Source organism: Cannabis sativa, unplaced genomic scaffold (genome assembly GCF_029168945.1).
Source record: "Cannabis sativa cultivar Pink pepper isolate KNU-18-1 unplaced genomic scaffold, ASM2916894v1 Contig3, whole genome shotgun sequence".
Classification (NCBI taxonomy): domain Eukaryota; kingdom Viridiplantae; phylum Streptophyta; class Magnoliopsida; order Rosales; family Cannabaceae; genus Cannabis; species Cannabis sativa.
In genome coordinates, this window is record NW_026870039.1 from 4,196,542 (window position 1) to 4,209,732 (window position 13,191).

The window sequence follows — 13,191 nt, forward strand, 5'->3', positions numbered from 1 at the left end:
TGGATTAAGATCATCACTATCTATGAATTAAGGTACGCTTCCGCCATTTGAATTCTTCTCTTTGAATCAACAAAGGTATTCTTTAGATCTATAGTTACACACTTATAATTATATGTAATATGTTTATCTATGGAATTGAATCTTGTTGTTGCATATTTTATGAGTGATATAGAAACTAACAATATGATGTTGTCAATCTAAACTATTAAAATAATACATAAACATTTAATTAAATGGAGTTCTTAATATTGTGTATGGTAAGCAATAGAAATAATATGGTTAAATTAAGAGTAGAAAGAGAAAACACCTTTAATATAATGGGCTGAGATCTGAAGTAAAAAAGAACAAATACCAAAATATATATGAGAGAAAAAAATTGATGGAGGCTGAGAAAAAAAAAATGCAAGAAAAAAATTCTAAAAATATATAAGTGATTCAAGTGTATAAGTGTATGTAGTTTAGGAGAGAAAGACGGTGGAGTACTCATTCATAGTGAGAAAGACGGTGATAATCAAACCCGAAGGAGAGAAAGAGATCCAAACTCAAATCTTCGTAATACTTTGCGACATAAAGGAATAAGGGTTAGAGATCTGAGCGGAAGGAGTCATTATATTCCGCTGCAACCAATGTAAGATTTTCTAAATTCTTATGTGTTTAATTTCATTGTTTTAGAGATATTCATATTTAGGATGTTAATCAACATACTTGTTAGTAAATGTAGATCCTGATAAAATATTCTCAACACTTACTTACACGGGAACTTAACATGCTCCTATTTAGCGATCAATATGCTAAAATACTTCCTATCGTGTTTTTCTAATCATGTATAATAATTAAAATTACTAAAACACGTAAAAGTTTACTGAACCATGAGTCGAGCTTAACTTTAATATTGATAATCTTCGGAGAACAACTTGGTAACTTTGACACCAAATTGTAATGGCCTACTAGTTTAGGCACGCTACAACGTTTCCCTAACTACTGTGCACTCTTTTACTAATCAAAGGGTTTATTGAAAAATATATTTAATTATATTTTCTTAAATAAACTTAACCTTTAATAATTAAACATAATTTATATAATTTGGAGATCCCATTAAAAGCTTACAATTATTTTCAAAGTATGCTTTATAGAAAATTTGTTGCCCAACTACTAACAAAATGTTAGCCTAAATTGTCCCAAAGACTCTAACACTCCAGGTATAACAGTTTTGATTTGTACAATCTTCATGCAGCTCTAGACTCATTTTCAGTTCAATTCTGACTCTTACCAGCACATGCAAGGCGGACGTCTCCCCTATAAAGACGTGTCCATATCTCTGACAGATGATTGGATATTGTCCATTATGTCAGATCATGGTAGTGAATGCACTACATGTACCCATTTTGTCCAACAACTCCTCTAACACCTTTGTCTACTAGGCGTAATCTCCGTGAAACACATGCCCTGCACCAAACTGTCTCCTCATTAGTACGGAATCGTCATCCCCCACGAGCTAAATATCTTTAGTGGGTCTCATAGTCATGTGTTTATGTAATTTACCTTAATAGTGGGCTTATTTTTACAAATAAAACTCGAATGGACCACAGGTATGCCCGGACCCAAACTCTAGCCTATATAAATCTCACTATCCCTTCATGCAAATGGGATGGAACTTAGGCTAAACCTCTGCTAGCTTTTATTCTAAGATCTCTTCTTCTATAAAAAAGACCTAGAGAAACTACCTTATAGCAAGGTTTAGAGTTTCACATTGCAAAACTCATTTGTAATACATTTCAAAGCTTAACAAGTCAATACACTGACTCCTGGACTAGGGATATTTAACGGTGGAACCACGTAAAAATTCTCCTTCTCTTTTACTTAATCACTATTTAATTTCTTAACCTCTTACTTAATTTTATTGTCGAAAATCTCGGTAAACAAAAGTAATTGAAATTATAAAAAACACAAATAGTTTAGTATTTAAGTCATTAATTGTAATAAAAATGTAAAAATGTGAAGCACGAATTCGAGCTATACAAGAAAATATATTAGCTCAAGTATAACACGACATGAAAATACTAGGCTACGAATCGTATCAAACCTATCCTATAAAATTATTTGCACAATATGACATGTGCCATAGTATAGCACGACTCATATTTTTCAGGTTTCAAAATACGAGTTAGACCAATACGGTATGCACATATTTAGAGATCTGGATCTTAGTTATGCGCGGAGTCTATAAAACAACAATAATAATAAAAAGACATTTCTTGTGTGAGAGAGAATGAAGTTTGTTTAGATGGTATTTTTTATTAATATGCTAAACTTTAGATTGGTGGAACAACTGTTTGGACAAAGAATTTAGCTTCAAGCATTAAATGAGTCAACCTTGTAATAATTATGAGTGGACAAGATCAATCAATCTAATCCTATTATAAAAAATGATATCCAATTACAATTAGATTGCTGGATTCTAATTAAATTGAATGAGTTATTAGATTATACATTTAAAATTAATTAAAAATTGATCTAACTACATATAATTATATAAAAATATATATTATATTATTTATATATAATAAATTAATATTTATATTTAATTTTTATTAGTTGTTTATTAATTTTTTTGGTCTTTTTTATTTATATTTGGAGAATTACCCTATATACTATATATTTTTTTTTTCAAATTTACGGTTTGGGTTTCTAAAATGGATGCAGCGCTAGTTGCAATAGGGTTTCTATACGATTTTTTGTTGCAATTTAAGTTGTAGCGCTAGTTGCAATAGGGATTTCTATACGATTTTTTGTTGCAATTTAAGTTGCAACGCTAGTTACAATAAGGGTTTCTATGTAAAATTCTGTAAAATTACAAAAAAAACTGGTTTGAAGTGTAAAAATGAAAAAGACCCTTTATACTTTCATACTTGATTTTTTATTCATTTATAAAAATAGAAATATCATAATCTCAAAATGAAAACAACTTTTTTAAAATAGAAACCAAATAATCTCAAAATAAAAACAGCTTAACCTCAAAATAGAAATAGTTTTTATAAAAATAAAAAAAAAAATTAAAAAAGACGTAAAAATGGAGAGAAAAAATTAAAAAATGTAGTATACATAGTAATTCCCTTTAATTTTTTAGGGATTCTATTATGCCTTATTAATTTATGAGTTTTTTTTTTTTAATTAAAAGGGATATTGGTGGCTAAATCACTTGAACTTTACGGTTTGTAACACTTAACCACAAAAACTAAATTTTTGGCGGCTAAACTACCTAAATCCTGGTTCCGTTTTGCTCTGCACACCTCCATCTAAAAATTACAGTTAAGTGCCACGGTGAACTGTCCACGTATACACACTTGTACACGTGGCAAATTTTTAGTGGTTCACGTAATATTAGTTTTATAAAATAATTATAAATATTTAAAAAAATTAAAAAATGAGATTTTTTTTTTTACTTTTTTAATTTAAAAAAATTAAAAAATTAACTTTTTTTTTCTTTTCTTCTTCTTCTTCTTCTTCTTCTTCTTCTTCTTCTTCTTCTTTTTCTGTAGAAACCCTCCCACCCTCTTTCTCTCTCTCTCTCTCTCTCTCTCTCTCTCTCTCTCTCTCTCTCTCTCGTATCACCCTCTTTCTCTCTCTTGTCTCACCACCGGATCCTGAACCCTCCTAGCCCTCTTTCTCTCTCTCGTCTCACCACCGGATCCCGAATGGGGCTAGTTGTTGTGTTTCTGCAGAGAGGGAGGTGGTGACGATGGGTGGAATGGGAGATGGAGCTTTGTGGAGATGGTGGTTCGTGACTAGCGTGCGTGGAAATGGTGCTGATGGCAAGACTTTGCGAATGGATGGTGATTTATGGTTGGTGTTTCGACTATTGGGCGGTGAAGGTGGATGGAGGTAATTTTTGGTTGTGTGTGGAGCCTGGAGGTGAAGCTTCAGATGTTGAACGGTGATGGTGGGACTGAGCTGTTGTGGTTGGAGTAGAGGTGGGAATGGTTGTAGAGAATGGTGATGGTGAATGGTGGGGGCGGCTAGGGTTAAGTTGTTGAGGGTAATGGTTGATTTACCAGGATCTTAGATCTACTCACAAGTATGTTGATTTAACAACTAAATATGAACTTCTAAAACGATAAATAAAAACACATAAAAGTTAAGAAACCTTACAGTGATGGCAGCGGAATTAAGTGTCTCCTTCCACTCAAATATCTAAACCTTGATTCCTGTCTGTAGCAGAGTATAATCAAGATCTGAGCCCGAATGTCCTTCAGTTGGATGTGATCCTTCACAGTCTTCCAATCTATGATTGAGGTACTGTATGCTGTGTGTGGGCACTTCTCTCTCACAAGGAATTCGAAATTCACTCTCTTTTTCTCTCTTGATTTCGTGTGATACAATTGCATGAATTACAAGACATACAACGAGAAGAGAGGGGGCGACAATATATAGGGAAAAGGGAGAGCTCAACTTTCCAAATAAACAGTTTCTTCTTTTACTGTGTAATTGATTAACTGCCTTATTTAGTGTGATCCACTATTTTCCTATTATTGCTAGGTTTTGGTTAGCAATTACTTGGCAATTAAAATTGAAAATAATAATTGGGAAACACACAAAGAGGTGGCCGACCATAAGTGTAACTTGGGCCTCACTTGGATTTTGCAGTTTCCTTAATTTTATTTCTATTTCTCAAAAAATGCCACTTTTCTAATTCTAACCATTTAAATGCCAAAACTAATTATTTAATAACTAAAATAGATTATTAAATAATATTATCATTTAAAATAATTATTAATTAGACAGACAAAGTCTCTCAATTAATAATTAAACCTAGAAACCCTTTTATTTACAATTTCACCCTTAAACAGTGAGAATTCTTAAATTAGACATAGTCTAACTTTTAGAATTATAATTGATTAATCATAAATCAATTATAGAGTCTTACAAACAGTATGGTCTCAACTAGAATGGGGACCATGGATCTATAATGCTGAGCTTCCAATAAGTTGAACCGAATTTACCAAGTAAATCCCTAACTTATTAATTCCTTGTTGAATCCACTCTTAGAACTTGGAATTGCACTCTCAGACTTATATAGAGCATACTATATTTTTCACGATATACATATGCTATCTCATTTAACTATTGTTATAATCTTAATGTGATTAAAAAAATCCTCTTTATAGATGATTTACATCGAGATGGGATAAATTTACCGTTTCCACCCCTCAATGTATTTTGCCCCTTAAAACACTTAGTTACCTGTAAATGATGTTTTAGTGATCTAATATATAGTCACTGAAACAAGAGCTCATCCATTTACTTCTATTTAACTAAGCTCGAAGGGAATCATCACTTGACTTCTATACACCAGTAGAAGCTATAGATTCCATATTTATGTTCAGCACTCCCACTCAGTTATGCTATCATGTTCTCAAAATATACGTATCAACCTGACCCAAAAGTAGGCTTAACTAATAAATCAAAGAACATGAATAACACTCCTGAGATTGAGCCTAAGCATATCAGGATTTAGATTCTTTTAATCTAAGATCAACTTCTGATATTGACTTGGAAAGATACAACGGTAAGTTTATAATATCTTATCTAAGTTCAATATCGGTCCAGTTCAATGTATACTCCATACATTCGAAACTAGTATACTTTACCAATGTCCTAGAAAGAACATAACACTTACTCCAAGTGTAAGTATACTTCATCGCTGATTATCATATCAGTGTAAATCCAAAACACTGATGAACAAGGACTAAGTCTTTTGAATCATATAATCACAATCACATTCCACTGTATTGACAATATTGTAATTGTGAATGAATATATGTTCTGGATTCAACTGATTTTGTGCATATATTAAATATGTATATTAAACCATAAACATGTAAAATACATGTAAACATAAATCACTTCAAATTCTAAATTGATAACTAATCAGATTATAATGGGTTTTATTTAGGGCACAAAATCCAACAGGGGGTTCTGTCAAGAAGAAAGAGAAAGAAAAAAAAAAGAAGAAAAAAAGAAAAAGAAAAAGGGAAAAGTAAAAAAAAGAAAAAAAAAATTTAATTTTTTTAATTTGATTTTTTAAATATTTATAATTATTTTTTAAAACTAATATTACGTGAACCACTAAAAATTTATCATGTACAAGTGTGTACACGTGGACAGTATACAGTGACACTTAACTGTGATTTTTGAACGGAGGTGTGCAGAGCAAAACGGAACCAGGGTTTAGGTAGTTTAGTCGCCAAGAATTTTGTTTTTGTGGTTAAGTGTTACAAACCGTAAAGTTCAGTTGGTTTAACCGCCAATATCCCTAATTAAAATTTCAAATTATGTTCATTGAAATCCAATTGAAAACTAGATAATCTAATTACTAACTAGATCAGAGTGAATTTTGAAAGGTAATTAGATTGAATATTTTTTTTTAAGGTAATTAGATTGGATCTTATAGTCATTTTTTAATCTAATTACTAATTTGATTAGATGATATAATAAAAATATATATTAGATTGGATCTGATGGTACCTAAGTTAACGTCTTTCTTAAGAGAAAATCCATAAAAATAAATAAATAAATAACGAGTGTCTGACATTGTACCGTACCAACTCCTTTATTCTTTGAGTTCCTCTGATCAGTCGAACTTTCCCGGAAAATTCTCGAGACTTTTGATTTTGATTTTGAGTTTTGTGCTGAAACAATGGCTTCTTCACTAGGCAAAGTTGAGCTTAGAACCCTAGGCAACACTGGCCTCAAGCTCAGCTGCGTTGGATTTGGTGCTTCTCCTCTCGGCAATGTCTTCGGTCCAGTCTCTGAAGACGACGCTATCGCCTCTGTTCGTCTAGCTTTTAGTCTCGGCATCAATTTCTTCGACACCTCTCCGTATGTACTACTCTAAGCTTGTTTAAGAAATGTAAAGTTGAAGGTATTCATTGCCTTTGGGATTAGGAATCAATAAAAATTTGGTACTCAAAAGATTCTCTTTCCTTAAATTTCACTATTTTCTTTTTCCTTTTCCTGTTTTTCTTTCTTTGCAGGTACTATGGAGGGACTTTGTCAGAGAAGGTACTTGGGAAGACACTGAAAGCACTTAATGTCCCTAGAAAGGAGTATATTGTTTCCACCAAGTGTGGAAGGTATGCTGAGGGTTTTGATTTTAGTGCTGAGAGAGTGACTAAAAGCATTGATGAGAGCTTGGCAAGATTGCAGCTAGATTATGTTGATATACTTCAATGTCATGACATTGAGTTTGGCAATCTAGATCAGGTGCTTATAAGTTTCTATGAATTTTTAGATTTGTACATGTGGGATGTGGATTTTTTTTTTACTATGCCACTTTATATCAACCTGGGTTGTTTGGTGTTTGTTATTCAATATCTATTTCTCAGAATGTTGTGATGTGATATAAGGTGATTATTAAGCTCAGATCTTTGGTTTTCTATTGTTGATAGATTGTCAATGAGACAATCCCTGCCCTTCAAAAGCTGAAGGAAGCTGGGAAAATCCGCTTCATTGGCATAACCGGGCTTCCATTAGAAGTTTTTACATATGTTCTTGATCGGGTACCACCAGGAACAGTTGATGTGATTCTTTCATACTGTCACTATAGTGTTAATGATTCAACCTTGGATGATTTAATACCATACTTGAAGAGCAAAGGTGTAGGTGTAATCAGTGCTTCTCCGCTTGCAATGGGACTTCTTACTGAGGCTGGTCCTCCAGAATGGCACCCAGCTTCATCTGAGCTGAAGGTACATTTCTCTTGTTTCATTGCTTTAGCTTTTGCATTGGTGATTAATCTTCATAAATTCCTTGTCATAGAAATGGAAATAGCGAGATGTTCAAGTTCGAATCCCTCTCCTCTAATGTCAAATGAAAAAAAAAAACCCTACTAATCTGCATAAATTTCAAATTTTAAAGTTGGAAAATAAATATGCCTACTTGATCTGTCTTTTCAGACCAGAGTAGCTATCTAGGAGGAGAATCATTTTTGTCTTTTTAATTTGTTCAACAGCTATTCTTGTGATGTATAACTAGGTTCGAAGATGGGTTAATCTATTTAGAAGTGGGATATTGTTTGATTGTTGATTATATAAGTAACAACTTAACTGTTGTCTTTTAATACTTTTTATATCCACAGTCTGCGAGCCAAGCTGCTGCTGCCTTTTGTCAAAAGAAGGGGAAGAATATTTCAAAGTTAGCCATGCAATACAGCTTGTCAAACAAAGATATTTCATCTGTGCTGGTTGGGATGAACTCTGTCAAGCAGGTCCTGTTTGTCACTAGCTTTTGTTTTGAAGTTTGTTGTATGCTCATTCAAAACACATGCCAGATCTTTATCCTGGCTTTTAGCGCAATTGTTCTAGTTTTGAACTGCCCTTAAATTCATTTAAACGCAGAGTATTTTCTCATTCACTTTAGTTAAACATGAATGAAATTTTTGTTAATAGGTTGAAGAGAATGTTGCTGCTGCAATAGAACTTGCAAATAATGGGAAGGATGAAGAAACTTTATCAGAACTTGAGGCTATTTTTAAACCAGTGAAAAACCAAACATGGCCTAGTGGAATCCAGCAGAGTTGACATCTTTGCTTATGTTCTCAAGCTTCATGCACTGGTCCTGTGGTAACAATTTCATTCAAAGAGAAGCCTAAATTTATTTAATGGATCTATTTTATGCCAGACCGAAACAGAAATGGAAAAAATAATGTGCAATTGAATGCTGGTGATCATTATGTTTATGTTATAGCTATTGGGAATAATGCTAGCAGGTACAATAAATCTCATTTCTGATTTAAGAATGTAAGCATTGGATCAATTAAATAATGGTAGCACCCTTTCTGTTTTTTATTAAAGTATTTTTCATTCAGTTAAGAAGTATATATTGTTGTGGAATGTTATTCTTAAGCATTGTACATTGTGCAAACTAATCTATTTAATGTTAATGAATAAAGCTGTTATGTTGAAATTGTTTAATACTAGCAATTATTCATAGTTATTGTTTGTTCATTGTACCTAACTTTACATATTTCCACTTAGCTAGACAAGCTCTTGTGAAGGGTGTTTCCTATCTTTGTGCAAGATGCATTAGTGCATCCAGGAGAGAAATGATGGACACCTTTGCTTGGCAAAGGCCGTACTGTTTAATGAACAGAATGTTTTTTTAGGACCCACTTTTATAGTACTAAGAGTGCCCAAATTTTAAAATTTGCTAATTCAAGGTAGCAAGTGACACACCAATGAGAAGGATAAAGAGGGAATTGATAGAAAATATGTAGGAGAGGGGTTTATTGGTAATTATATTGATAGGGTATAGATGGATTGAAAATATAGTATATATATATATGTGTGTGTGTGTGTGGGATCATGAGAATCGTATTGTAATTGAGCCTTGGCTCTTGGGAGAGTTGAGTTCTCTCCAATATGTCATTGTTACACTTTGTTCATTCAATATCAAATCCCAATTGTGCCTAGTTATTGTTATTGCCAATTCTATCTATCATTTTGCCTATTATTTCTCTTATTCATTGAAGATCCTTGTTGGGGCAATTCAGAATCATAAGATATGAACTCAAAGATAACTGTTATAGAGGAAAGACATTAAGATGTAAAATTTGTGTACGAGGGACCTTGTTTGAAGTATAACAAAAAAAAAAAAAGCAAGCTTTTATAGCATGAATGAACATATATATATATATGCTACTACTAGTAAACAACTGTTCATCAAATCTATATCCACTGTCTAGTTCTTTATCTTTTTATTCCTCACCATTTTAAACATCTGTTCTAAGCAAGCTCCAATTCAATGCCAGCCTTTGGTAGCCGTGAATTGATCTTTCTTGATTAGAAGACTTATTTTTAACAATTCTTTGTAACAAATAGAATAAATAATACTGCTTTCAATGCTTTCTTTTCATTCATTTATGCGAATATGATTGATGAATGTATTAGACGGGCCATCCATTGGCTGGTTGTATACAAATTCAAAAGCCTCGTCTTAGTTTTCTGTAAGATAAACTAGTTGTTGTAGACAGTTAGAAGTGCACTTAAATGGTACCTAGACCATAGCCTCCCTTAGGGATATTTACAGTGGTCAAAGAAGTCTTTAGGAAATTTCTTAACTTGGCTAACACCAAGCAGACAAACACCAATTTTTTCTCTTGTGTACCTCTGTTAGAAGGTAAACAAAAACATGAGAAAGTAGGGTAGGTAATCAAGACTCTGTTACTGTTTTTGCTTTTGTATGTATAAATATGGCAATGTGGCATGATAGGAAGAAAGTTTTTTTATCAACATGTAAAAGTGAGGTGGGCCTATTTGACACATGAGCTAGTGAGGAATCACATGGAATTGTCTTCTTATTCATCATTGTAGTGATAGAACTTAGACAGAAACATATTATTTTGTGGGGTAAATAGAGCCAACACAGACCTCCACTTTGCATTAGATAAAAGATTTTGGGTTAGAGAAAAATGGATTAAAGATAAGACATGATTGAGACATATTAAGGTATTAATAGAATAAAAATAAATTAATAAATGAATGAATGAATGACTAGATAGACTTTCTGCATACTGCGCACGGTTGAGAAATGTTTCAGCTAAAAGTGTTATCCCAATCCTAAATCTGTGGCAGCTATAGGAATCAATAAAGAGCCATTTAGAGAATTAATCTCAAATGGAGTGGTTGGTATAAAGACAATAGAAAATGGTGTTTTCTTTAGAAAATATGTCTAGAGTAATCACATGGAATTGTCACCCCCCACTTATGATAATATTTGATATATCAGACTAGTTTGCTAATTTGTTTTTGTGTGAGAAAATTATCATGGCCCTCAGGCCTACCATGTATGAAAACAGTGTACGGTATTGAAAGTTAGCTATAACCAATGCACTTACACTGTTTGTTGATCAACATTATACAGACCATTTGGACTAAAAACAATAATTTGAGACTACTAGACTTCTTGATACTTGTTCAGCAGACACATTGGTATTCAGAATTTATGTTTTATTATTATCATATTAACTTGTAATTAGCCATTATCTTGCAATGTTTTCTGACAAGAAGCAAGTCAGATGTTGATACTTAATGAGTTTGTGCCTGAAATCAAATCACACATAACAAGCTAGTTTAGTGGATTGACCAGCTTGACCTCTAATATTCTCTTCCTTTCATTCAATATTTCCAAACACTTGACAGAAACCTCAGCTAAAACCTATTCTGATTTGATAGTGATCTTCAAAGTAGTGTCTTGGGGATTCATCTTGGTTTAATCTGTCCCACAACACATATGATTACTTGGTTTTTAGGCATGGCTTTTAGCAATGTTATAAACAAATTTAGATTTTCTTTTATAATTCAACCTTTTTTCCCTTAAATTTATATATTATTAAAATTATCAAAGATTGTTCCTTTATATTGGATATGCAGATTTGATCCAACTATCAAACATTTTTCCAGCTGGCTTCAGTCTTGAAGTAGACCCCAATTACCATTATTTGGTCAAAGAACCTTTTTATCAGTACCTGAACATAGAAAAAGAGAAAATGCTATGATATGATAAGAAAATGAAATATTCTTGTGCTGTTGTGCATAGAAAATGGCTCTTGAAAGATACTGGTTCAACTAAAATATGCCCATGTGAGGTATTCTAGAGGGACCCAATACAATGATATATAGCTAGAGCAGGAAACTATAGTGAAAACAGACCAGGGTTTGGATAATTGCTAGGCCTACCAATCAGCTAAAAGGCTTACTGATTGGTCCTCACTTGAAACTTAAAAAGCCACTAAATAGTCCAAGACCAAGTTCAATGCTTTGATGAATGAGTAAGTGAATCATAATGACTTCTTTATTGATACTGCCCTTTATGTGTCAAGGACATGCCTAACACCTAAAAGGGCAGTCCTTATTAGCTAAAAGCAATCATTACATAAACAATGTATATAAATATATATTAATTTCAAGTTGCTCCTTTTTTTTGGCTTCAGGTTTGATGGTAGGGAAAGATGTCTTGGAACTCATTAGGACAAGACCATGTGAATCTTCAGCTTGGCTTTCACTTGATATGTTTCTAAACATTCTTTCGTTGATCTCTCTCATCACTTACCAGTCTTACTTATTTTTAAGGTTAGTAGTCTCTCACTCAGTGTATATATATATATTACATATGTAGCCACTGATAAATGCCAACTCAATTCAAAGTCTTGACTCAATCACCACCTACAACTTCTCCATCACTGTATACCAACCTTACATTGGACTCAGTTTTCTCAAGATGGGCATTGGACTGAAAGGAATATCTCAAGCCAAGCATAAACTTCAGAGAACTCTTTCAGCAAGATATGGGGCTATTTCAGCCAATGCTACTAATGATGTTCCAAAAGGTCATTTAGCTGTTTATGTTGGAGAATCACAAAAGAAGAGGTTTGTCATTCCAATATCTTACTTGAACCATCCTTTGTTCCAAAATTTGTTAAACCGAGCTGAGGAGGAATTCGGATTTGACCATCCAACAGGCGGCCTCACAATCCCCTGCAGTGAAGACTACTTCATCAGTCTAACCTCAGCTCTAAGTTGACAATATTTTGGTCTAATGAAGCCTATTTAACTTGTATCTTCCTCTTGCTTGGTTAAACCAAAAAAAAAAAAAAAAAAAACCCAATTGAGACTGATCAAAAGCCAGACAAGTATCTTTTGTAATCTTAATAAACTAAATTCTTTTACCATTACATCATATCACGGTGTGTTCTCCAATATTGTACACATTTTAGATATGTAGCCTTTTCTGTTCCATATATTAAATGAACAATGTTAACAACTCAATGAATATTTGTTATAGTAAAGTGGTGATATGCTGTAAATATTAATGACCCATTAGTCCAAACAGAAAGAAAAGTTGTAAGGGAATACTAGAAAGTACAAACTGATGTTACATTTTTTTTAACTGCAGATAGTTACCTTATATTCAGCAGTAAAACTTCAGCATTGAATAGGCTAATTAATTAAATAAATTCATTTCTCAAAATTATTCTAGCACAGTAGCAGTTACGTAACAATTTTTACAGTTTTTGGTAGTGAAATATAAGGTTAGTTGGGGTACTTAAATAGCAATTGTTATGGAAGCTTAGTTTGAATATGAAAAAGCAGAAGCAGGCTGTATGTGTTGTTTGTAGATCAAGTTTTCGAGAAG

At 32.8% G+C, this 13,191-nt stretch overlaps 2 protein-coding genes across 2 annotated transcripts; both read left to right on the forward strand.

The window, feature by feature from the left end:
- Positions 1 to 6,488: 6,488 nt before the first annotated feature.
- LOC133033188 (L-galactose dehydrogenase-like) lies at positions 6,489 to 8,972 on the forward strand. Its single transcript, XM_061107821.1, has 5 exons — positions 6,489 to 6,879; positions 7,035 to 7,263; positions 7,449 to 7,748; positions 8,138 to 8,266; positions 8,448 to 8,972. Exons 1-5 carry the CDS (start codon positions 6,698 to 6,700, stop codon positions 8,577 to 8,579), a joined length of 972 nt encoding a protein of 323 aa, XP_060963804.1. The 5' UTR covers positions 6,489 to 6,697; the 3' UTR covers positions 8,580 to 8,972.
- A 2,681-nt stretch (positions 8,973 to 11,653) lies between these two features.
- LOC133028927 (auxin-responsive protein SAUR21-like) lies at positions 11,654 to 12,867 on the forward strand. The gene is made up of 2 exons (XM_061107896.1): positions 11,654 to 11,827; positions 11,990 to 12,867. The coding sequence occupies exon 2, from the start codon at positions 12,277 to 12,279 to the stop codon at positions 12,577 to 12,579; it is 303 nt and encodes a 100-aa protein (XP_060963879.1). The 5' UTR covers positions 11,654 to 11,827; positions 11,990 to 12,276; the 3' UTR covers positions 12,580 to 12,867.
- The last annotated feature ends 324 nt before the right edge of the window (positions 12,868 to 13,191 follow it).

Bases quoted from the DNA above. Each gene is read 5' to 3' on its own strand.
- LOC133033188 (XM_061107821.1), top strand. From the start codon at position 6,698: ATGGCTTCTTCACTAGGCAAAGTTGAGCTTAGAACCCTAGGCAACACT. The intron at 7,749-8,137 runs GTACATTTCTCT...TTATATCCACAG, and splicing joins CAGCTTCATCTGAGCTGAAG to TCTGCGAGCCAAGCTGCTGC. The intron at 8,267-8,447 runs GTCCTGTTTGTC...TTTTGTTAATAG, and splicing joins GGATGAACTCTGTCAAGCAG to GTTGAAGAGAATGTTGCTGC.
- LOC133028927 (XM_061107896.1), top strand. From the start codon at position 12,277: ATGGGCATTGGACTGAAAGGAATATCTCAAGCCAAGCATAAACTTCAG.